Source organism: Cynocephalus volans, chromosome 15 (assembly GCF_027409185.1).
Source record: "Cynocephalus volans isolate mCynVol1 chromosome 15, mCynVol1.pri, whole genome shotgun sequence".
Classification (NCBI taxonomy): Eukaryota; Metazoa; Chordata; class Mammalia; order Dermoptera; family Cynocephalidae; genus Cynocephalus; species Cynocephalus volans.
In genome coordinates this window covers 25,663,329-25,690,824 of record NC_084474.1, presented here as the reverse complement: position 1 = coordinate 25,690,824, position 27,496 = coordinate 25,663,329, and the positions used below count along the sequence as shown (strand labels likewise).

The window sequence follows — 27,496 nt, the reverse complement described above, 5'->3', positions numbered from 1 at the left end:
ATAAAGGTAACTGCCATTTACACTCACAAAATAGCAAGGGACTCATTACCCCCGCCAGTACAGGCAATTTGGGGGCTCTAGATATCAAGGGGTCCCTGCCTGCAAAGGGTTGTGTCACCCCCTCTGAGTATCCTTCACGGATCCAGGAAAAAGAGCCATAGGATGGGAAAAAGGATTTACATGGGTGTTAAGGTTCTATAAGGAAGGATATGATGATGGGCTGTTGTTTACCATCAAGCTCAAAGTAGAAACCCAGTATACTGCTGTAGGCCCAAATAAATATTTAGCTCCAGTGGGGCGTGCAATGGTCAAACTAAAAACTACCTCAGCACCCCCGGGTACCCAACCAGAGTCCTCAGCCTCCACTAAAAGGTCCAAAACCCGGGCACCAAAGAAAATGCCTGAACCTCCTAAACCTAGGCTTCAAAAACAACCTGGGTTATTCCGCTTAATCTCTGAAGCCTTCAAGGTCTTAAATAGTACCAACCCCAATGCTACCCGCTCCTGCTGGCTTTGTTATGATGTTGCTCCCCCATATTATGAAGGAATAGCCTTTAGAAATGAAATTAAAACTGTAACTGATGTCTCTAACTGTCATTGGCAGCAATGACAGGTCAAACTCACTCTGTCAGCCATTACAGGGCAAGGAACATGTGTGGGGAAAATCCCCTCCTCACACAGCGAGCTGTGCAATCAGACACTTAACTTGACTGAGTGGTCTGGTGACACATATCTGTTACCCCCTCCGGGAGGATGGTGGGCTTGCACCACTGGGGTTACACCCTGCGTTAGCTCAAAGGTCCTGAAAGAAACCCAGGATTTTTGTGTCCTGGTTCAGTTGCTACCTCAGCTCGTTTATCATCCTTATGAAGAACTGTTGTCACATTGGGATAAAAATAATGGAAACTACCAAACTAAAAGAGAGCCCCTAAGTATCACGCTCTCTGTCCTCTTAGGCTTAGGATTGGGAGCAGCTGGGGTGGCTACAGGAGCCTCAGCTCTAGTTACTCAACATCAGAATTACCAAAGTTTGCAGACAGCCATAGATGCTGATATTAAAAAAATAGAAAATTCAATTACTAAGTTACAAGAGTCCCTCACCTCTCTTTCTGAGGTGGTCTTGCAAAATAAAAGAGGGCTAGATCTCTTGTTCCTTCAGCAGGGGGGACTCTGCACTGCACTAAGAGAAGAATGTTGTTTTTACATTGATCCCTCAGGGGTAGTTAAAGACTCCATGGCCAAAATTAGGGAAGGCTTGGCCAAAAGAAAAAGAGAAAGGGATCAAAATCAGGGATGGTTTGAGTCATGGTTCAACTCCTCCCCATGGCTCACGACTCTCGTGTCCACTCTGCTAGGACCATTAGTTATTTTAGTGTTACTTCTGACTTTTAGTCCCTGCATTTTAAATTGCTTAGTAGCTTTTGTCAGGGAACGTGTCAGTACTGTCCAGATTATGATGTTAAGACAACAATATCAGGAATTAAACCAACAAGAAACAAGTATTTCATGATTGAAATATGCACAAGAAAAAGGGGGGATTGTAAAGAAAAATATAACTTTAATATACGCAATTTGCTTCTGTAACAAATGCTTGCTGAAAACATTTTAAGTAAAGCAGCTTCTAAGGGGCCATGTAGAGGTCAGGTGGGCCTGGGCACACTAAAAATTCCAAGAAGGGAGTGACCCCCACCCGGTTCCAGGAACTGACTAGTTCCTTATCTAAAGGCCACCTAGCCAGACCCCAGGGAAGATAAACGATTGAGAAAGGCACTGTTCCTTATCGGGGTACCAGCCTGCTAAAGCCTATCCATAAATCAAAAGGCGCCACCGATAACCAACAACTCATCCTGTCACAAAAATCTGTCTAGAAAAACTGTATAAAGAGTGCTTGTGTTATGAGCTCGGGGTCGCTTCTGTCCAGGAGACTAACTGACCCCAGCATGCTGGAATAAACTCCTCTTGCTTGATTGCAACGGTCTCATTCTCATGGTCTTTGTGAAGTTAGCCATTCCGGTGTGTGGGATTTGTGCATGGTGCACGGGTCTTACACTTGTTACGATTTTGAGCATCAGGGGTCTGAGTACAATGAAGGAAATACAGACTTACAAATTATCATAGTTTCAAAAACTAAACAAAGAAAATGTAAATAACTGTATTCAATTATAGTTATCAACTCTAAACTTAAATGGTTCTAAACCAAGGTTTTTCTTTATTAACTCCACCTCCTATAGTCTATTACACACGTAGTAGTTTTCTTCTCTCTGATGACTAACTATGTCTTTCTGGAACATCAGAAATCTCCCCTCTCCAATTCTTAACAGACATCCATTCTCTGCCCAGTATTATTGTAGGTCTTGACTGACAGCTTATGTCCTTGAAGTTATTTCTCTATTTGGTTTTAGTAGTAAAGAGATGGTGATCTCCTAGATATGAAGAAAAAAAAATCAAAACCACACCCAAAAGCAAGTCTAATCACACTCTGATTTTAAGACAGAGCAATTAATTTTTTATCCTATGTGGAACATAACATGATTTTCTATATAAAATTTTGCTAAGAGGTATTTTATCAAAATCATGCATTTGGGCTTATTTTCCCTTTTCCTTTAATGGCTGATGATATAGACTCTTTGAAGACATCATCTCACCTTCCTGCAGGGCTAGAGCCACTGTCCTCACTTTCCCATTGGTCATTTTTACTTCTTGGAACTGGGGGTTGTAGCATTTCAGCGGCTAGTGGATCTGCATCATTTTCTTCTCTACCAATCCACTCTCCAATCACACGGGGCCTCAGAAGAGAAGAATTAAAAGCCTCTGTTTCCTGAAGAGGAGAAAAGAATGTGCTGTCTTAGATTACTTTTGTTGTTAATAGGACAACAGGAAAATGATCTTCTCCAGAGTTTGGACTGTTTACCCAAACCCAAATTCTCCTTTTCTTTTTCTGAATTGATGTAAAACTTCCATTCTCTCCAAATCTACTAGATGATTTGTTCTATGTGATTTATGCTAATTCTGAGGGTCACTATGATAAAGAATACAGGAGTGAAATCTTAGATTTGGATTTGGAAGGCTGTATGTGTGTTCTCAGGAAGGAAGAGCAGGATGAGCATTTGTGGTGGAAGGACCAGTGTGTTGTAGAAATAATTTCTCAGGTGGAAACTGGGTGGGGTTTGGGGGGCTGGGACAAGAGGAGACAGGACTAGAAGGGTGCATTGCCTCCAATTGTGAAGTATTTTGGACCTTTAGGGATCCATTAGAAGCTCAGAGCAGGACAATACCAATACAGGTATGCTATGCTAATTCAAAAAATATTAATCTCTTTTCTTAGACTTGGATATGATGCAGCTATTAAAATACTTTACAAGAATACTGAATACATGAAATCACTAGGGTTGTTTTTTAAATGAAAGAAGGGAAAGATAAAAAATCTGAAGTATGATCTCATTTTTGTTTAAAATATTCATGCAGATGGATATCTATCATTCATTCATTCATTCATTCGTTTATTCTCTAATATGTATGAAGACCATGTGCAAAGAACTGCATGATGTGCTGGGGAAAACAATGGTGAATAAGACCAATATTTAATAGTGGTCTTATCTGAATGGAGGAACAACAGGTAATTTTAATTTCTTCTCTTAGCATTTCTATGTCTTCTCAATATTCTATAATAAAAACTTTTCTTGTAATGTGAAAAAATGTATTTTTAAAATACCTAAACCTAAGAAACACAGGCTTGCTTAAATTATACTAAGTGATAAATTTTAGTATTACAAGAATCTTAAACAATTCCTTAAAAATTCAGGCCTGGTGATCTGAGTCTTCATAATTGACACAAATATTATACAAATCTAATACATAATACAATATAGATGTAATATTATATGCAATGCAATATGTAATTAACCTACAAATACAATACCAAAAGCAATACATAAAATATGATTTAGGACATATTTGATGAGCATGTCTCCAAGTCATAGAAAGTGATAGAAAGTTGGATATCTTAATATTGATTTCTTCCCCAGCTGATAAATTTTAGTAACAGGGTTTGTATAGCTCAGCAACCAGTTTGAACTCATTCTGTACCAATGTTCCCAGAGGCAGGAAATCAAAGCACTATAGTGGATTTCAGCTATCATGGAGACAGCAATCAAATTAATGTTTTGAAATAACTGGAAAGGTATATTTATCTGCCACAATTTAATATCATTTAAAATACAGGAATTAAAATTAACAATATTGTTAAATTTTAAATCCATATTTACTTTTGAAAGCAGATTAGGGCAAAGACATGTTTTCGAATTTAAAAAATCTATGAACGTATTTATAGCTTTGAAATCCTTTTCAGCCTGTGAGACATTGAAACATTATTTATTCTCTAAACTTCATTTTCTCCAACTGTAAAATGGGGATGATACAAATTATAAAACTTATTATATCAAATGAATTAGTTGGTAGCAAAGTCAAACCATAAAATTTTGTGCATATGCTAGATATAATTATTTAAGGATGTGGAATGTATTCAAATAATTTCCATATATGTGATATATCAGGGAAGAAAGTTAAGTAGAACTGCCAAAATGGCAAGTCTGGTAAGAATAGATGCTTGGCTGTCCATATGGGTAGAATAAAAGAACAGGGAATTGATGGTACAGGTTTTCATCCCATAAAGTTTTATTTTATAGATAGCATGTTTATAGAAAGGATAATTAATTTGATGTTTTTAATCTCATTTACATACAGGGGCAGAATTGAGTTTGGGGATTTGTCTTGCTATAGTCTCAAAAGCAGATAAAAATTGGAACAACAGAAATGAGTGGGTTTAGGCACTGTAAATGAAAAAAATGAAATAGCATTTAGAGTTGGGTATGATCAAAAAGTTGAGAACTGCAGAGAGTCAGAAATAACTCCATGGATGCTTACAGGGAAATTAAACATAATGATGGATGCCAATGTCATTGGAAAGCAGAGTATGGAGAAAAGGTAAACGGTTTGCTCTTTTGGATATTTAACTCCACCTGGTGTGAGAAACGTAGTGAGAAGTAGCTAAGAAGCAAAAACAATACAAAGAACTGCAAAGAGGGTCAGAGGAGTTAGGAAGCGAAAATTTTACAGGTGGAAGAAATGGGACTCTACTGTTGAGCCGGTGGAATCGGGGAACGTCAGTAAAATGGCACCGGGGCCTCCATCTTGTTGGACCTGCCCCTGGTACTTTCCCACCCAACCCAAAGATCACTTTCCAAGAGATCTCCCACCATCAGAGCAACGGCTCAGGGCCACGTCACATCGGGGAAAACAGAACCTATGCAGGAAACCAAAACTTAACTTTACACAGCTACGCACCATATATGGGCTGCTGTCCAACAGCGGCCCTCCCTTATAAAAACCCCACCTGCCTTTGCCGGGGTGCGACTTCCCTGGTTTCACTTCCCTGTAAGCCACGGAACCTCACCCGGAAGCACTTTCATTAAAGATTCCCTCAAACCTCTTGCCCGCCTCTGTGATCCTCATTTTCCATCACTGTTTTAAACCTAACATCTACTATTTTTATTTTTCTGAACGCAGACAGCTTTTCATTGGCTACCATTCTATTGCTAATGAAAAAATGAAAACAAAGTACAAAAATGAAAACATTTAAAAATGTTCTATTTCTGAAAATTCTTGAGTATTGTGTATTTACTTATATAGATCAAATAGCAGATTTTTCTTTGGACATATTATTTATATGTGAATAAGCTTAGTAAACATCTTTCCATATACTGTATTTTTATTAAAGGATTTTAGTGAAGAGAGCAGTCCTTAACACTACATATAATAGCACAAACCTACATATAACACTACACATAACACCATAACTACATAAAACTACATATAAACACTATATATAATACCACATGGCAAAAGAAATTTTAAAATGTAAATGACTATGAAATGTTTTTGAAAACACTTCAAGTACATAGGTAAATAAATCATTTAAAATTTCAGGGATAAACTTCCTAAATCTTAATTGAAAGGACGAGTCGACACCAGTTGACGATCCACCAGAGAGAGCTCATTTATTAGGCGGCACACACACATATATATAGGGCTTTTAGGGAAGGCTGATTGGCTTAAAATACAATCCCTACTTAGCATACCGCATGGGGCTTGGGGTGAGCTGATTGGTGTGCAATTCGCGCTGGCGGGAAGGAGAGTACGGAAGAGAAGGGCAACCAGCGCCATGATGGGGTGTGGCCGAGAAGGACTTATGTGATCAGGGTGTGATCCCTTGGGGCATTTGGGTTCTTACATTAATTATTCTTTAGAAATGTAAAAGTACATGTTTCTTTGTGCTTTCAAGCCTAGAGGTCCCTAGCTGTTGAGGTTCTTAAGCACGTCTGCTTACATTTAATAAGAAAAGCTTTCCCAGTCAAAAATTCTCCTGAAGTTCACAAATTTGCTTAGTGTGACCTATCAAGAAGTTCACCTGTCCAGAAAGTAGTTAGTAACCTTGTCCCAGGCCCACTCCTCCAAGAAGCCTGCTCTCAGTGTTTAACCCACAGAGTTCAACTGCTCTGATCCCTGGTTATCAGCACAACATTTGAATAGACTGCAAGTTATGTGAATCTATTTTCTCTTGTTAATAAAACAGGATGTTCATGGAAGGCTGGGATCATGTTTTAAACTTTTGTCTTGTTCACTGTGCTGGGGCTCTGAAAACAGCTTTAATATGCTCAGCACTTTGAATTAAAAGAAACCGGAAAATCTTAGAGGCTGCCTCAGAACCAAGGACTTTCTAACCTTTCATTCCCTCCTCTCTCCTCCCCAAGCACTGGGAGGGGCTCTCTCTGGAAGTTCTCTTATCTAACTGAGAAATGCAATTGTCTTAAGATCTCCTCTCCAGCAATCTCATCAAATAACCAGGAAAAATTAACCACTGGAGAAAATAAGTCACCACCATGCCCACACAGACTTTTTATCTGTTCTTCTTAGAGCAGCTCCAGTAGATTACCTAGACTACCTGAGAGACTTTATCTGTATAAGACATCCTTTGTTCACAGTAAAGTTCCACCTTACATCTTCCCACCTCCCCCAGAACTCAGAAATCCTTTGTCCCAGGCCATTGTCCCTTCTTTGGGTTCATTCAATTCCCCTGAAAATCATTCACTAGCTCTCAAAAATATGCCTCCACCCCCATTTCCTGCTCCTCTATGAAGGAGATATTTAAGCCTCAACCATCTGGCCTGTCTTTGAGTATTATATTTTGTATGGCTCCTCTGCTGTGCACGTTAATAAATCTTGAATGTCCTTTTTCCTGTTAATCTGTCTATTGTCAGTTCATTTCAGCAGACTAGAACCTTCAGAGGGGGAGGGAAAATTCTCTTTGCACCTACACCTATACCTCCATAATAATTAGCACAATTCCGATTTCATAAAATAAGCACAAAATGATGTGTTGATTGAAATTTTTAAAAATTCAAGAATGAAAAACCATGCAATGTGGTAAATTATGAATTTTCTTTATGTCTAGTTACAAATCATGTACATGGGACAAACTGATTAATACAATTTTTAAACCATATCAGGAGAAAGCCTACAAGTTGATGATCAATTTTGAATAGCAAAATATTTCTTATAAACTCTTATGCTGTGGAATAAGTTATTTTAATCGTGCCATTTCATGGAAGAAAATTTTTGGAACACATAATTCTGGTGCAAAAATACATTAAACATTTGTACTTGATAATAAGCATCCTTAAACTAAACCACACATTGAGCTTGAATTAGAGATCAAAGAAGGTTATGTAAGTAGCTGGTTAAAAGCTCTTTTCCCACTAGCCCTTATTCTTCTGTAGTACTTAGTGTGATGCACTGCTGAAGGCTTTTACATCAGCAATGAGAAGTAGCCAAAGAGTTTTGTTTTAGTCTTTAATGATATTTACTTATCAGCACACATTTTTCTCAAAAATTTTACGTCACATTCAGTGAAAATTGCAACAATCTGTATTAGTCAACATGTTAAAACTGCAATATGAATAATATGAGGAGAAAATTCCTTTTATTTTGTTCAGAACATATTAATGAGGTGCTGGTGGCTCTCAAGTTTCTTTACTAAATTTCAACTTTCTTTGCACATACTTTTCATAACATCAATTATACATGGAGTGCAAAGACATAAGATAGTTTTAGTTTACACTGTTTTAAGATGGTTAACTTTAGAAAGTTTATTTGAAAAAACAGGCCAATCTTGCTGATTTGTATCTACCCACATTTATGGGGTGAAGATGAGAAATTATCTTCTTGTGTCATAGCACGTAGTTTGTACAGAGCAGCTGGAGAAAAGAGGAAAAAGGGGAGGGTTGTATCCATGAGAGAGGAAAATCCAACAATGAAATGAATTGCTGAGGTCAGGTCTCAGAACTCAGATCCTTTGTTTTGAAAGGCTTCCCAAAGAATTGAACTACTTTCCTCCCCAGCTTTACTGAAGTATGATTGACAAATAAAAATTCTGTATATTTAAGATATATGACATGATATTTTGATACATGTATACATGGTGAAAGATTACAACAATGAAGCCAATTAAAAGAACTGGACTACTTTTTATCAGGTACACTTAGTATTTTGTACAAGTGTGCACTGTCCAATTATTTCAATTCCAACTTTCTCATTCTGGCTCATGTCCATTCCATTTCCCTCTGTTCATTCTGTTTGCTGGTTTCCATACTTCCTTAAAATTATCTCCAGTTAAGAAATTTCACTCCCCCCTCTAATGAATTTCCTTCTTTCTTACATTCATCTTATTGTAGTTTCTGCCCAGTCCGGTCCACAAATGCCCCAACTCTGACCATTTGGATAATTGATATACTGTTGAATGAAAATAAGACCCACACTTCAAAATCTTTTGTAAACTACAGAAGCCCAATTAGTGGGTCCCGTGGGATAGATAAGCAAATTTTTAGCAGCTAGCTGGTACGGGGATTAGATAAGCAAATTCTGTGGTATCAATCAATCATTTTAAGAATTTTTGTACTGTTTCCACCCAGATTATAGATTAGATATTCTAAAAGCACTCCCTGTTTAAAAAATACCCAATATTGCTAGATAAAGTGAAACAAGACATTTTCCACATGCCAAATTGAGAGAAAGGAGCTAGTGGGATGACAGGAAATGGTCAGAAGGGAAAATTCTAAGTCCAGACTGGAAAGCAGGGGAAGCTGATGCAAACTGCTGCCCTGAGCATTTTGACAGACCCCTGACAGCCTACAGCCTTTGGCTGGAATGGTCATATCATCAGTGTGTGGGAGAATTATGCTATTAATGGCCCCGATTCTTCAACCTCCTTGTGTCTGTGCCCCTTGTCATGTGACTTTTAGAGTTTCTCTCATAAAGGTGGAATATATTTTCTCTCTACATGTGACTTACTTTAGCCAACAGAATAGAAGTTATCATACGCTACTGACAAGTCTATGTTTCCAGAGGCCTTACAGATTTTCCCTCACTTTCTTCCATTTCTGCCATCCCCATGAGAATGACATGCCTACGATAGTCCACTAGTCTCACAAGGAGGAGCAGAAACATTAGAGACAGATCTGACTCACCCCAGACAAGCCCAGCTTATATGAAGGTACATCAAAAAGTTTATCTTTCAATTCTATTTTTCAAAAAAACCCACATTTTTTTTCAATAAGTTCATGGAAAAATAGAATTGAAAGGTAATATGAATCTTTCCATGAACTCTTTGAAGTATCCTCACATGAGTTGATGGCCAGCCAACCTCCAGACACATGAGGAAGGCTGATTGAGACCTTTTGAGCCCATCCAGCCAAGAAGCAGCCTAGATCAGCTGAACCCCTGAGAAACAGGAGAAATAAATATTTATTGTATTTAGCCACTGAGTTTTGGAGTAAATTGTTATACAGCTATAACTAATTGAGTCAGAAATTGATCCTAGAAGTAGGGTGTTGCTTAATAAAAGCTTAAAATATATGCCATTGGCTTTGGGATATAGTGGCAGGTGAGGCAGTAAAAACGGCAAAGAAATTATTATAAAAGGCTGGAAAATGGAGACCAGTGTTATGTGTGGTATTAAAACATTTGGTAAAACTATAATCTATGATAACTTGGAAGATGGAAGGTGTACCTAATAAACTTTCAAAATTGGGCAAGGAGAAAAAATATTGCAAACATCGCCCACTCGCTTTTTGCTACATATGATAAGTTTCTTCAAAAAAATAGATGCGCTCAGAAAATAACTGGCCAATTTGCAAGCAAAATTAGAGAAAATATTATGAGTTTGGCTAGGTTTCTGATCTCCAGCCTTTCCAGATGACTAAAGATTTTTAAATTAATATAATCTTTGTGTGAATATTAAATTCATGGCATTGCCAGAAAGGTAAGTCCTCAGATTGAAGAAGAAATCAAGGACGTGGCTATAAGACCCTTCTTAAGACATCTGAAAAAAATTAGAAAGGTACATATTGAGGGTATTGTTTCACAACACCTAAAATATCAGTAATTAAATCTAGAAAGAGAGATATGTCTTGAAAAGAATTGTGAATATGGTTTTTAGCACAAGAAGGGGAAAGGAATCAAATTACATAAAGGAAATCCATAAGTTACTTGAGACAGTAGAATTGGCAAAAGCATCAGCCTGTAGTAAAGGGACTTGAGACTTTTTAAGATGTGAAAAAGCCCCCTGGGACCTATTTTTTTAACAGTAAGAAAGCAAGCTGAGGAATTTGCTCAAAGCCATCTTTTGTAATCTTTTTCATCTTTTACAAGGCTAAAGAGGTTAACAAAAGAGAAAGACACTTCAAGAGGGTGAAGTCAAGAGCTGTGCAAAACAATAGATGGGGACTCCCAGGGAATCCAGCTCCCACTCCCCCCCCCCCACCCCCCGAGTAGAAAGACCTGATGACACTTGCCCAGTAAGATTTCAGAACTGCTATATCTAGTGATTTTTATGAACCTCCGATCATCCCCCTTTTCTAATAGGAGTGTTTAATCTCGTTATCCCATGTCAGTCTCATCACTTAATGTAAAGGAAGAAACAAAACTTTCATCATCCACATATATTTTTTATAGAGAGAGAAAAATCAAGAGAATTCACAGACAAGTTGTAAATTCATAAGAGTTCAGCAAGTTTACTGAATATGATAAAATCACAAAAATCATATTCATTGCTATATGCCAGCATTTGAAAATGTAACTCATAAGACAGATATCATTTACAATAATAGCCAAAAATAAATGTGCCTAGGAATCAATTTAATAAAAATTTGTATGATCTTTTTGTTCTGCTTTTATTTTAACTTCTCAATATACATTGTAGTTGTTTTTTGTGATACTTTACCCATTCCTCTTCCCCCCTCTGTATGATCTTTTTTAATTCAACCATATAACTTTATTGTAAAACATGATACAATTCAACCAAATAGAAATATACTATGTTCACAGATAGAATGACTCAGAAATGTAAAAATGTTAATTTTCCCATATTGATCTAAAACACAACACAACTCTAAACCCAGTGGAATAACAGAAATAGGAAAATAGGCCAAAGGAAGAAAATATAAGGCTCAGAAACAATATAAGTGGCATGACAGAAGAAACATGCATATCAATGGACAAATGATGAACTTTTCAATAATGGTTCTAGGAAATTTATTTTCCATATGGAGAAAAATGCATTCCAAGTTCTCACATATTAAAAAAATAATTAAAGGTGGATTAAACAACTAAGAGTGAAAAAAAAAACCTTTAAAAGAAAATGAAAAACACTATTTTCATGACTCCAGGTAGGAAAGGATTTCTTAAAGAAAACATCAATATTACAAGTTAATATTAAAAATTTCTGTTAACAGAAGGCACAATTTAAAACATGATGACAAACCTCAAAATTAGAGAATATGATTGAGACATACATAACCAACAAATGTTTCCATCCAAAATATATTTATATTTATATTATATATAATAAACTCACACAAATATAGAGAAAAAAAATAATGGACAATAAAAATAGGCAAAGGAGAGCCAGATGGTTAGCTCAGTTGGTTAGAGCGTGGTGCTAATAACACAAGGTCCAGCACTGGTCAGCTGCCCTCTGACCCCCAAAAAGGGGCAAAGGAGACAAGCAAGCATTCAACTTCCATAAAGATTATGAAATTGCTAAATGAATATGTGAGAAACCATTTTTCATTAAAATGTTGAATGGCATACAGTATCAGCAAGGATCAGGAACAAAAAATATTATTACGAACTGTTGGTGGGAGTGCAAATTGACACAAACTCTTTAGAGAGAAATTGTGTATTGTGTAGTAAAGCTGAAAACACACATGACACACATGCCATATTGCCAAGAAAGTCATCTTCGAATTTTATAACTGAGAGAAACTATTGCTTATGCAGAGATGTGTATAATAATGCCTACAGCATCATTTTTTAAAGACCAAATTGCAAAATTGTGCATGCTCTAAGATACCATTTATATAAAGTTTAAAACCATACAGAATGAGGCAATAGATTCTGAGGAAAATGTGTGTATGTAGCAAAATAAAGAAGAGCAAGGGAATAAAGTTAAAATTTAGGATAGGGATGGAGTCAGCTGTCTTCAGGTAGAGTTACTCAAGGCTTTCAGCTACATCAGTAATGAGTGATTCTTCAGCTACATGGTAGATACCTTGGTATTCATTATCTTACTCTCTACATGTTTTATTGCATAATATATTCATAACAGTTTTTAAAGTAAAAGAAATATGCTAAATTAATTGAAATTCAATTAGTTGTGATTTTTTTCCTTTTGGATCAGATATATTTTCATTCCTCACTTAACTTCAACATCTCTCTCCCTTGTGATTCTCTGCTGGTCCCGCTGCTTATTATTTTAGCGAGAAAATGAAATCAATCAGAGGAGAATCTGCTCATCTTCTCATCACCAAACCCAGCAGCTAATAGCACTGTCACTGACAGCTACAACATACGAACTGTCATTTCTTCTTTTCTAAGGGCTGTATGGAAGGTACTCAATGAATGCTTGTTGAGTGAATGAAAGAATGACCCAAAATTTAAGTAATAAATTATTCCATGTTCAATAATGCAGTATTAACATCATTAGTCATTGGGGAAATGTAATTCAAAACCACAATGAAATACCCCTTGACACCTACTAGGATGATTATAATTTCAAAGACAGACAATAACAAGCGAAGGCAAGAATGTGGAGAAATCGGAACCCTCACAGTTGCTGGTAGGTACGTAAAATGTTGCAGCCACTGTGAAAAACAATTTAGCAGCTCCTCAAAAAGTTACACATTGAGTTACCATGTGACCCAGCATTTCCATTCTTACGTATATACCCTCCAAAAGTGAAAACACATGTCCATACAAAAACTTATACACGAATCTACATAGAAACATTATTTACAATACCTGAAAAGTGGAAACAACTCAAATGTTCATCAGTTGATGAATAGATAGACAAAATGTGGTATATTGATACAATGGAATATTATTCAGCAATAAAAAGAAATGAACCACTGATACAAGCTGCAACATGGAAGAACCTTGAAAACATTATGCCAAGTGAAAGAACACAGTCACAAAAGGTCACATATTGTACATCTACATTTACATGTAATTTCCAGAATAGGCAAATCTATACAGAAAGAAAGTAAACTAGTCGTTGTCTAGGGTTGAGGAATTAGAGGGACTGGGCAGTAACTGCTAAAGGGTATAGGGTTTCTTTTGGATACTATGAAAATGTTCTAAACTTAAGTTGTGGTGATCATTACACAACTCTGGGAATATACAAAAAGCTGCTAAACTATATTTTAACAAGGTGAATTTTATAATATGTGAAATATATCTCAATAAAGCTGGTTAAATAATGCATTAAATCCATTTTCAGATTTTTCCCTTATATGGTAAAGTACAGTATAGCATGGATTTGGAGTGAGAACCCAGGAGGTGAATACTTATTCCAGGTCTACCAAGGACTAGTTTTGAGAACTTGAGCAAATCACTTAATCACTGTAACCTCAGTTTTCTTATTTGTAAAACAGAAAAAGCATAACCACTTCATTGGACTGTTTTGAGAACTAAATTTAGTTTTTGATATGCTATGAATTTAATAGCTCATCAAAAAGCACTTAGCATACCTGCTAGCCCTAATAGGTGCCCAGTATTATCCCTTTTCACTTTTCTTTTGTACCCTCCTACCCATGATCTAAAACTTTTTACCCTTTTTATATAAACTTTCATACTAATACAAAAGTTGAATGAATAATAAAATAAACCCTTTGTATCCACACACATTTTCATCAATTATCAACTCATAGGTAAACTCACATCACTTTTATTTCCATCCACATCCCTTCCACATCCCCCTTTTCTGCCTAGATTATGTAGAGCAAATCCCATGCATATCATTTGTAAATATTCCAGCATGTGCTTCTAAAAAGAGCACACTTTGTAAACAAATATAATACTATTACCATACACAACAATAAATTAACAATAATACTTTAATATTAACAAGTATGTACTTAGCTTTCAAATTTCTCTGGTTATATCAGTAAAATTATGTCTGTTTGCCCAAGTCAGGCTCTAAGCAGGACTTGGCACATTGCAACTGATTGACAATCGTTTACATTTCTTTTAATCTATAGATTCTCTTGTTTGATTTTTTTCCCTGTAATTGTTTGTTGTTCAATAAACCTGGAATTTTTGTTTTGTAAATTTTCCAGTCTACATTTTCCCCTTTGCAGACCTGTGATGTGATTTGAAATGTTCCTCTGCCCCTTGTAATTTCCGTAAATTAGTAGTTAGATTTGAATTAAAGCTTTTGTTGTTGTTTTTGGTTTTGCCAAAGTACTACCTTAGAGAGGATGGTTATAGTTTCATCTGGAGGCAGATAATGTCCCATTGCCTCTTCTTTAGTGAGTGATGTTGGCAGCATTGATAATTATTGCTCAGATCCATTAATTCACTAATGATTGCCAAATATTAATTATCTAATTTTATAATTCTATATTCATTTATTTACTGTAAAGAGAAACTACCTGTCATCAAATATTTAGTTAACTTGAAGTACAATTTGTATAGAAAAGGCAGATTAAACGTCATATTCTTTACTTTCACCAGTTTTTAAAAGGATAACTCTAGTCGCCTAACATCCTCCAAAAATTATTAATAAAAGGTTTTTTTGAATAAACGTGTGGATTTAAAAATATTTGATATAACTCGCTGTATTTCAGTTATTATTCTTACTCATGTTCAATTTTTCTCAACTCTTCCAGTGGGAGATTATTTAAGGTGGCTCCTGAGCTCTTTATACACAAGCTTAGTGGTGTTTGATAGTGTTTTGCCTTCTGATATGACAAGGTATAGCTATTTCAGGCTCTTTTTGTACATTCCCTGCTCAAGATCTGGAATCAGCCATTATTACAAGGGACCCTGATTCCTTTCAGTATGAAATAATATTTAAAGATTATTTTTATGCTTAAATTTTCCTAGATTTACTAGAAGGAGTCCATACAAGCTGGTTCCTGTGTCCTTTTGGCAAGTCCTAACATTCTTTGAATGTGTCTGCTTTCTGGCATTAAAGGATATTCCAGACTTAACTTGTACTTTCTCAACTGCAGCCCTAAATTCGGGCATTTCTTTAAGGAGCCCTGGTTTTGTAAATAGAGAATGGTATTTAGAAAGCAATATCTGGGCTCTAGTTGTGCTGGCTGCCAGTAAGGTGGGTATTTTATTTTTTAAGATAAAATACTTTGAGTTCTTAATGATACTTCTAAGTCAAATCAGGATTATAGAATTTTTACTTACATTTATTGATCTTTCATATATATTTCCTTTCCCCTACACCAAAAATTCTAGTGCTTAAGGATACCAACACAATTACTTCTTTGGTATATCACACGAAGCATACATAATAGCCTATTATAAGTACGTAAACACTATCCTAACAGGGTGATTATTAAAAATAATTTAACAGTTTATTGCTGTACACCCCTCTAGAGACAATCAACACCGCATTGATAATGACTTGGGGTCATCCCTCTCAGTGTGTTCATGCCGTCAACCTGAAACACGGCTGTGCTCACTTGTTTCATTTTGCCTTTAATTATTAGAAATTACTTTTTTTAAGATTTAACTTTATTTTTAAATTATATAAAATAGTTAAATGGTTCCAAAGCCAAATATTCAAAATTCTAAGAAGTAAATATTCTATACCTATCTTCTTCTCTCTATATCTTCATGTCGTAGGTAACTTTTTAAAAACAAGTTGATATGCGTGTGTGTGTTTGCACGTGTGTGTGTGTGTTTTACCGTATGATGAGTTTTGCTATTATCGTTTTGGTTTTAATATAAGCAAACATGTATCTATATTTTCATTATACTTAAATAAATGGTAGCACACTAAAAATGCATTTCTTCTTGCCTTTTTCATTTAACAGTATCTCCTGGGGAATCATTCCATAGTATAGAGAGATATTCTTTCATTTTTATAGCTGTGTAATACTCTATTGTCTGGATGTACTATAATTTATCCAGTATTCTTTTAATGGGCATTGGTTGTTTCTACTCTTGCTATGTGCCTGATAAATACGGTCTTTTATTACCTGCCTATTTAGTCTTTTACATGGTCTCATATATATTTAATTTTCATGTTAAAACACTATTTGTGAGCACAAACACTATACTATCTTAATTCTATTTCTAGATTACTACCATATGAAAACAATCAGAGCTCTTAATACAATAGAATAACAAAGAAAATATCTTGATGGTGGGAAAAATGAAAAAAGGCCACAAAAGGTAGAATAACTTAAACAGAAAAATAAGTTTTTAATAAGTTCTGTACAGTTACTTACTCAGCAGTTATTTACCAAAAGCTTAGTATAGGCTACACCATAGTAGGCACTGCAGACAAAGACTTTCTAATAATAAAAACAGCAATTATTAATTGAGTGATTACTCTGCACCAGGCACTATGATAGGAAATGCACTGACGTAGCCCCCTGCAGAAGTTGAGGGTAGACTACAGAATATTAACCGTCTGGGTTTGACTTCTAGCTTTTCCACATGCTATGGGACCAAGGGTAACTAATAAAATTCTAAGAGCTCCTGTTATTCCATCCATTAAACTGGTGAAAAATAGTAGCTATCCCATAAATATAACTGTTAAGAGCACAGGCTCTGGAGTTAATTTGAATAGGCTTGTGTTTCATTTTTTCTATTTTCTATTTATATAATTTCTGGTACGTTTACTCACTTCTCTGTGTCCCAATTTTCTCACCTGTCAAATGGAAATAAAACTTATAAACTTCCTATTTCACAGGGTATTAGTAAATATTAAATGAGATAATGCAGGTAAATAATTTAGAACACCATCTGACATGCAATAAGTTCTCAGTAAATGTTAGCTATTTTTATTAGGACAAAATGGTATAATTTATATGAAATGCTTAGACTGGGGTCTAGATTATAGTACACACTAAATAGTACATTATTAGTAGTATTATATCTATTAATGTTTTTATGTATTTATTTAAAGATTAAAGGACTAGAAACCCAAACTGTCTATGATTCAACATGAAACAAAAGCTGGTCAAAGAGAGCAATATTTCTGATGAGTTGTCTAAAAGATATGCAGATTGCCCATAGCTCTAAATACTCCAAAATGCATAATTTGCTTAAGCCAGAACATCAGGGAAGCCTGTTCTGTACTTCACTATTGAGACTTTCAGTGGAATTTTCCAAATGAAGTTTGCTTTTGCATTATGACACCTACCTAGGTCAGCAGACATTATTCTAAGAACTCCTATGAAAGTAATGATCTTATTTACTGAAAGATTTTTTTTAATTGTAGTAAAAACACATGACATAAAATTTCCCATTTTTAAGCATACAGTTCAAGTGTTAAATATATTCACATTGTTGTGCAGCCAATCTCTATGCAAACCAATGTTAAGCAGACACCAAAACTGAAACTCTATGCCCATTAAATGACTCCTTCCTCCTCCTCCCAGCCTCTGGCAACTCTCATTTTACTTTCTGTTTCTATGAATTTGACTATTTAAATACCTCATGTAAGTGGAATTATGCAGTATTTGTCTTTTTGTGATCTTATTTCACTTAGCATAAGGTCCTCAAGGTTCATCCATGTTGTAGTATGTGTCAGCATTTCCTTTCTTTTGACAGCCAAATAATATTCCATTGTTTGAATATACCAAATTTTGCTTACCCATTCATCTGTCGATGGACATCTGTCGATGGACATCTGGATTGCTTTCACCTCTTGGCTACTGTGAATAATGCTGCTATGAACATGGGTGTCCAACTATCTCTTAGAGTTCCTGCTTTCAGTTCTTTTTGATATATACTTAGAAGTGGAATTGCTTAGTACATTTGTGCTGCTATAACAAAATACCTTAGAATAGGTCATTTATAATAAAAATTTATTTCTTACAGTTCTGGAGGCTGAGAAGTCCAAGATCAAGATGCCAGGAGATTCAGCATCTGGTAAGGGCATGCTCTCTGCTTCCCAGATGGTGCCTCTTGTGTGTCCTCACGTGGAGGAAACAGTGGACACTGTGTCTTCACATGGTGGAGGGGGAGTGGAAGGGCCGAACAGGCTGCCTCAAGCCCTTTTATAAGGACATAAATCTCATTCATGAAGGCAGAGCCCTCATGACCTAATCATTTCTTAAAGTCCCCACCTCTTAATGCTACAGTTAAGTTTCAAGATGAACTTTGGAAGGAAACAAACATTGAAACCATAGCATATGGTAATTTTATTTCTAATTTCTTTAGTAAATATTATACTGTTTTTCACAGTGGCTGCACCATTTTACATTCCCACCGACAGTGCATAAGGGTCCCAATTTTTCTCCACATTCTCACCAACACTTGTTATTTCTGTTTTGGAGTTTTGTGGGGTTTTTTTGGATAGTAGCCATCTTTATAGGTGTGAGATGATATCTCATTGTGGTTTTTATTTGTGTTTCTCTAAAGATTAGTAATATTGAGCATCTTTTCATATGCTTTTTGGACATTTGTGTAACATTTTTGGAGAAATGTCTATTCACGTCCTTTGTCATTTTTTTAATTGTTATTTGTTTTTTCTTGTTGAGTTGTATTTCTTTATATATTCTGGATATAAACTTCTTATCAGATATATGATTCGTGACTGTTTCTTCCATTGCACAGGCTGCCTTTTCACTCTGTCAATTGTGTTCTTTGGTGCACAGAATGTAAAAATATTTTTGAGGCTATTACTGGCTACGTTATACAGCATCTTCTTCATAAGGATAAATGAGAGATAATTTTCTTAGGATTCAGTCGCAGGAATAATTAGTTTTCCCCTGAATAACTGATTTGCTGTGAATCTATGGATGGTGATGACAGTGACTGACAAAAAAGCTCAATTGTGGCCCAAATGGAGTAACAATGCAGAACCTCATAATTACATTTTATGCAGGAGGTTCATAGTTTTCCTAAATTCTGTTCCCTTTGAAAAAAATTTCCCATATACTTCTTTAAAATGTTTTTATATTTTGGAAATTTTAGCTATCCACCTAAAAATTATTTCTCAGTGGGAAATAAATTACTCTTATTTTTAATAGTTACTAAAACCATCTAAATTTTATAGAGAAGGAAACTAAAGCTCAGCATCTATAAATAACTTCTTGAAGGACACATAATACATTGCAGGAGCCAAGATTCAATACAAGGCCTATCTGTGGATTTTTCCAGAATACAAGGCAACTTTTTCAAGCAATGAACACAAATCCCCATAACATGAGAGAATCAGTGTCATCTGTGGGGCAGTCGCTGTGTTCTCTGAGATGATGGGAGGTGAGGTCACCTTCTGCAAGAGTGACCAGGGAAGACTGGAACTTAAAGGGTAGACAGCAGTCACGGGGGAGGGAATGACATGAACAAAAGTGTGGAAATACATAAAAAGAGGACCCAGAAGTACTGTGATCTGGCTGCCTTACCCTACTCATTTTTAAGTACAGGACAGAGTCTGAACAGAGAAAAAGAGGGACATAAAGCACAAGACAAAGGTGTGAGGCACAAAACAGAGATTCTTAATTCCAGTCTTAGAATCTGAACTTAATTTGGTAGGTAGAAGGAAGCAAAAACACTTTTTTGGGGGGACGGGGGGGGCGGCAGGATTCTGCTTTAGGAAGATTCCTCTGGTGGCAATGTCTTAGGTAGGATTCCCTAGAGCCAGAGGCTGAGGAAGTGATTTATTGAGGGTGTTCTCTCATGTGAAAGCTGTAGAAAAGTAGGGGAAGCAAGAGAAGACAGGGGAAGAAGGGAGGCAAAGATAGGGGTCCAGCCTAAGACTCCTCTCAGCCCGATCCCATAGGGAGTTCTGGAATGTGACATCTCAGAGCCTTGTTTCAGTTGGCCGGCTGAGAACCACCCCAGGCATCTGTGCTCGGCGTGGCTCCCACTGGGTTGAGGCAGTCAGTCCTCAGGACAAGGGTGAGTGCGTAAGCATTCAGCACTCACAGCAGTCAGAGGATGAGTCCCACACCCTAGTGAAGGGGAACTGGGCAGGCACCAACTGCATCTACTATATGGCATGGTGATGAATGAATTGCAATCACAGGAGCCTCAAGAACTATATATAGATACCATCTGAACTTGGATATTGGCTGTGCAGGCAAACTGATGGCTCCCCGCTTAGCTCAGTTGGTTAGAGCACAGCCTTATAACACCAAGGTCATGGGTTCAGATCCCCATACAGGCCAGCCGCCCCCCCCCCACCAAAAAAAGAATAATGACTTCTCAAAGATGTCCACATGCTAATCCCTAAAACCTGTGAATATATCACGTTACGTGGCAAAAGGGATTTTGCATACTTAAGGTTAAAGACCTTGAGATGGTGAGAGTATCTGGATTAACCAGGTGGCACCAACCTAACATGATTTCATAAAGTAGAGAGGCTTTCCTGGCTGAAGTTAGGGGGAGATGAGATGTTCCTGGTTTTAAGGATATAGCAGGGGAGCCATGGGCTAAGATATGCAGGCAGCATCTAGAAGCTGGAAAAGGCAAGGAAATAGGTTTCACCTAGAACTTTCAGGAAGGAATGCATCCCTGATGACACCCTGACTTCAGCTCAGGGAGACTTGTGTTAAACTTCTAAACTACAGAATTATAAGATAATAAATCAATGTTGTTTTACTTTGTTACACCAGCAATATAAAACCAATACAGTGGCTAAAAAGAGAAAGGAAAAGACTAATGAATAAGGAATTGACAGCATTCCCACAATTTTTTAAAAGCCTTAAAAATAACATTCCTCTCTATTTTATTTTTTCATTTAAGTAGGATTAATAATTCTTAATACCTTTCTCAGAATGCATAAACTAACTTTAAAGGTCACAGAAAACAATGATTTCGATGAAATGATAGCTGAATTAGAATATAATAGTAAAAGATCAGTATTTTATAAAGGTTAAGAAAAAATATATTTAATGACTCTTCAAACTTCTTAAGAAAGAATAAAAGAAAGAAGCTGTATGTATTTTTATTACTACATTTTAAAGACATAGGTGTCAGGTCAACACAAACTGTTCATCATTCTTATTGGCTGTTTTTTAGTAGCTTCCTGAGATTCACTTTTTCTTATTCAGGAGAATCCCAGCCTGTGAGCTTCGTGGTCACCAGAGGGTGCTATGGGACAGGCTGTCCCTCTCAGGCAAGGGTGCATTCTCCAGGCAGGCAAAGGCTCCTGGCTACCTATGGCTCTGGAAGCCTGCGATTCCTTTGTGCTATCTGGCACTCTTGAAAATCAGATGTGAGAGTGGGGTCAATTTTTTGACATAAATATTTTTTCAATAAAAGCTTTTTTATGACAACTGTTAGCATCTTCCTCACTAATAATGAAAAATAATAAATGTACAATGAAGTTCAGCAATTTCCATGAAGTCTTCAAAAACAAGAATATTAGGTAAGTAAATGAAAATCAGTAGTGTCATGCAACTTAGTTCATTGGACATTCCCCTGAGCTAGTGCTGGGAAGAGAGAGGGTGTGAAGGGCGAGGACATGTCCTGAGGACGGTACTTAACCAAGTGTCGGCACATCTACAATTTATCCAGTGAGGATTAAATCCATTTCAGTTCAAAGAATAATCAAAATTCTTCAGTTCACCAAAAAAGATGTGGACACCAATGCTGCTGTAAGTCAGAGCACAGAAAAAAACGGAAGAACAAGAGACAAGCAGAATAACAGGCCCAGTCAAACTAATTCATGAATCAGGCAGCCAGAGTTTTGCAGAATATATAGGAAGGAGCAACTGAACCTAGAAATGATGATGATGATAACTTTGTACTTAAATGAACAAAATGTACTTAAAATGAGAAGGGATTATTAAATTTCTGCAAATTTTAAGGAAGGTCATGGCAGAAGAAGGAGACCAGCTGCAGCAAGATAATGAGGGACACACAGAGAAGAACCAGAAAAGCAGGACTAAGCCAGGACGCCACACCCACCACTTAACTACACTTGCTGTTGTATACAGTTGAGATTTAGTTTTGCATAGATTTAGTACAGATAGAAATGAAATAATTTCAAATATGATGGTTTATTAAAGAGAATTCATTCAAGTATATATATATAATTTATTTTTTATTGAATCAGAAATGCATTTTTATTGTACAAAATTCAAAAGGTATATTTCTATTTGGAGTAGAATACTAATTTTATTGTTTTTGTAAAATAATACAATTATTACATTAGAGTTTATTTTTAAATGTCATGATTTATATGATCCCATTTTTTGCAACAACTTCTATAGTTTTCTGTCTATAGGTATATCTAGCCACCAAGCCAAATTTCAAAATATTTTCCATTTAGAAAGATATCTGGACCAGTGTTTGCCAAATATTGATCATGGCTATTTCTAGGTGCTTCTCCCTTTCTAGCTACACATCTGATGTTAATTTTTTTTCAGCCAAAACAACGTATCACAACAGATTGAATGAAGAAGTAGATATGAAAATCAGCCATTTTCAATGAAGCCAGTCATTAAAGAGATTTTTTAAAATGTAAACAATGCAACTTTCCCACTAATATTTTGTTTTGGAAAATATTTTTCATAAAAATGTTATTTGTATTAATGAATGGAGTTATCACTGCTACATGTAAATTTTTTATCAGTTTTAATTTCTAACATAAATAGATATCTAATATTGATATTAATATGTCAATAAAATAATTTAATATTGATAGATATAATCTACATAAATTAAAGCTCTTTAGGGTCCTCTATAATTTTTAAGAGTGTAAAGGGGTCCTGAGACCAAAAGAATTGAGAACTTTTCCCCCAAAGACTCCTAAATGTACAGCTCTAAGTCAAATCTTTCTCATGAGCAACAACTCATACAGACACGTTTAATAGACAACTCAAAATAAGCAATTCTAAAGAGAACTCTTCATGCTATCCCAACTTGACCAACTAGCTCTTTCCCTGGTATTCCAGTTTTGGTAAATGGTGCCGCAGTTGACCTAGCTGCTCATCTCCCAGACCTAGGAATCAGCATTGACTGATTTCTTCTACAACTCCCCACATCCTATCATAAGCAAGTTCCACTTACACTTCTGTCAGAATACACTCCTAATTGTGGCTCATCTCACTATCTTTATCACCATCACCCCAGTTCAAAGCACCATAATATTATGTTGGCATCTTGGAAAATCAAAACAAACCTTACATAGTAAGGTTTTTAAAGAGTAGCTATAGAATAGTACAAGTGTCTTCCATGTCATCATCATCATCATTATCTAGATACAGTCAGAATTCAAATAATTGACATAATGTATTATAGTGATTTTTAATATAGTGATTCAGTTATTGGTAATTCCATTTTCTCTAACCAAATTCTAAAGGCCTTTCCTCAAAGAATAGGTGATATATATCTACCACAATGACTTTCCTAAAATAACCTAAACATATAACTATAAAGTTTTAAAATGTTAGCACCAAATCAGTTATATTTGAATATTTTATATGTTTCAGAAACTTTTGAATTTAGGCAGTGGATTAAAATGTAAGTTCTACATTTTCTTTTCATTAGATACATAGTTCAACTCACCTTATCGAGTTCGTCTGAAATGGCAATACCTGGAATTCAAAAGAGATTTACAAAAAAAGTTTTAGAAGCAATCTTTAATAATCTAACATTAAAAACAAAAATAAAGTTTCTATTTGTAAAACTAGTGCATTGCCTGTTCTATCTTTTGTTTTTATTAGTGCTTCGAAATAATGTGGCACATCCCTTGTACTAATGAAAACAAATTAGGAATTTAAGTCAACTATGACAGTCAGGAACTGCCAAAACAATGGAAATGTACAACAAAAGCAAAACAAGCACAATATTTCTTGCAGGTTGTTAAAGGTGGAGCAAACACGCAAAGACACTGCAGAGATGCTGTCTTTGTGTTATGATGACAATCAAGTAACAACTTAGCCTGTTACAATTCTTATCAATTCTTATTTCGTTAATTCCTTAAGAATTAATAAGAATAGACTCCTGGAATGATTAACTATCAAGGCAGAATGGTGGTTGAAGATCATTTATCTTAATTCTCTTATTTTGTGGATGAGGAAACAGACTAGAGAATTTAAAGAGTTTGTCCCATAGTCCTTTAGATTGGCAGCTTCTTGAGCCAACAGGTAAATAGTTCCTCCCCACGAGTTTCCCTCTCACTATCCACATATTACCTCTCCTCCAAAATTATTCTAAGTCAGCTATATAAAACATTTTAGTCCTTAATTTAATTTACTTCTCTGTGACGACAGACTCTGTTAATCCCACTTACTTTCTTGAAATGCTGTTCTCCTTTTCTATTTTCTTTCTTTGTCTACTTCACAAATATCCTCTTTTTGGGGTGGGGGAGGGAGGCCCTTTTCTGAAATGTCAAGGTTTCTTTGCTGAGATGTCTTTTCTTCTCGCTTGATATACTTCCCTTAGTAATCTAACCCATACCATGGACATTTTCGTTTCTGTACATGGTGATGACCAGCAAATCTTTATTGCCAACACAGACTTTCTTCCTGAGCTAGTGGTTGAATTCCCATGGGAATTTCAACTTCAACATGTCAGACTAAAGACAGCATCTTCCCAACTCACTTTCTTTCTTTCTTTTTTTTTTTTTTTTATTTGTGAACAATGGTGAGCCTCGGGCTGAACACAGGCACTGTGGTTGGGCATTGGAGCAGGTGCATCCAGCCCTCAGGTTGGGGGCACAGAGCAAAGGGGAGCTGGTGTCCAGCCCCAGTAGGGGATAGGCCAAGAAACAAGAAGAGGTCTAAAGTTTGAAGCTCAAGGGAACATGGAGAAAATAAAAGGAGGATTTGAAGCTGATGTTTAGTAGACTATGAAGAGCAAGAAAGAATGAGCTGGGTTGGAAAAGAGAACCTGAAAATAGTCTCAAGAAAATAAAACCGAATAAAGAATCTATTACCCCTGCTCAAGAAGGTCTACAGACAGTGTTAGGGTACTTTACTGCTTCCCATACCATCCCCCCACCACCACCAACCTAAACAATCAATTATACACAAAGTAGAAAAAATCACACACTACTTCCTCTCAATAAATGGTACCATTCTTCCTCTCACAGATAAAACTAGAAATGCAGGCATATTTGAGATGCATTCCTCATAGTAATTTTCTATGAGATGCTTTTTTGGTAAAAATTATTGGTAACTAAGAATTTCTATATGTCAACACAGGAAAAGAGAGTCTACCACTTCAGGAATTTGGGGGTGACCTAAACTTAATATTTATTCAAGGACTTGCTGAATTATGCAGGTAGCTCCTTCAAACAATTCAAGAAGAAAAGGCTTCATGAAGTGCTAGCATCAGAGCTAGGCCATCTCACTGCTGAGTGTACCATGGTGGCGAACTCTGAGTTATAATGGTACAATAGTTTGGGAGGAGATGTGAGACAGACAAGAGATTCCAGAGCTTTTTGAGCAATTAGAAACATTTCTAAAGGCCTAACAAGTCACACATGTATGAATGTTTGGGTTTAAGAAATACACAGAATTACAAATGGTCATTTAGGATAACTCAGATTTTAAGGAAATGTAGGAAACTTATGGCATACCAAATGGTTTATGTCACAGACTGCAGTAGATTTAATGTACATTATTCCATTTTACGAAAGTTAGACATTTTCTAAATGCTTATATTTACATTCAATACAACTCTACAAAAATGTTCCTTTCCAATATGAGTTCAAGGTTAAGACTGAATATCCTATTTAAATATAAATATAAATATTTAAACAAATTAATCTATTTTAAAAGAAAGAGAAAGAGAGTAAATAATATGTAACAAATTGTTTTTCTCATCCAAAGTCATAAAGCTTAGATATCTGGAATAAAATAACCCATGATTCAACTGTCTGGGATTTTTGAAACTCTCCTGATTTTTTTAACTCTCTACAGAAATGCCCTTGGACCTGCAAAAAGAGTTTTCTCATTCAATTTTTTGAAAGCTATCAGATGATCTTTAAATTTATTTTACACCTCAGATTTATGAATCCATTGTTCATAAAGATAGCAGCAGTAAATCACTTATCTAGAATGTAGCCAAGAACTGAAAAGTCAAAAAACCTGTGAGAAGTCAAAACGTGTGTCACACAGTACTTGCGTATCACTCATGGGCTAGCTCCTCTGGATTTCAGCAAGTAATGGAGCTGTTTGTCAGGGCTGAAAAATTTCAGCAGTGGAAAATGGAGATAAAGAGAAAGGTTGCTATAAAGATGTATTTCAGTTCTAAGAAGTGAGGGGCCCCAGAATAAAACTCAAACTAGCTAACAGGAAAACTTGCTTTGGCAGAAGAATTATGTTTCTAATTATTCTTTTTTTTTTTTTTTTTTTTTTAAATTTTATTTTGTCGATATACATTGTAGCTGATTAATGCTCCCCATCACCAAAACCTCCCTCCCTTCTCCCTCCCCCCCCTCCCCCCCAACAATGTCCTTTCTGTTTGTTTGTTGTATCAACTTCAAATAATTGTGGTTGTTATATCTTCTTCCTCCCCGCCCCCCGGTTTGTGTGTGTATGTGTGTATGTGTGTGTGTGAATTTATATATTAATTTTTAGCTCCCTCCAATAAGTGAGAACATGTGGTATTTCTCTTTCTGTGCCTGACTTGTTTCACTTAATATAATTCTCTCAAGGTCCATCCATGTTGTTGCAAATGGCAGTATTTCATTCGTTTTTATAGCTGAGTAGTATTCCATTGTGTAGATGTACCACATTTTCCGTATCCACTCATCTGATGATGGGCATTTGGGCTGGTTCCAACTCTTGGCTATTGTAAAGAGTGCTGCGATGAACATTGGGGAACAGGTATACCTTCGACTTGATGATTTCCATTCCTCTGGGTATATTCCCAACAGTGGGATGGCTGGGTCGTATGGTAGATCTATTTGCAATTGTTTAAGGAACCTCCATACCATTTTCCATAGAGGCTG

General features: G+C 36.0%; 1 protein-coding gene across 1 annotated transcript in view; it reads right to left on the bottom strand.

Annotated features, from left to right (window-relative positions):
• C15H8orf34 (chromosome 15 C8orf34 homolog) overlaps window positions 1-27,496 on the bottom strand; it is a 187,374-nt gene that overhangs the window by 22,363 nt on the left and 137,515 nt on the right. The window contains 2 exon segments of the mRNA XM_063079889.1: window positions 2,646-2,818; window positions 24,103-24,131. Coding sequence (XP_062935959.1) covers window positions 2,646-2,818; window positions 24,103-24,131 — 202 coding nt within the window.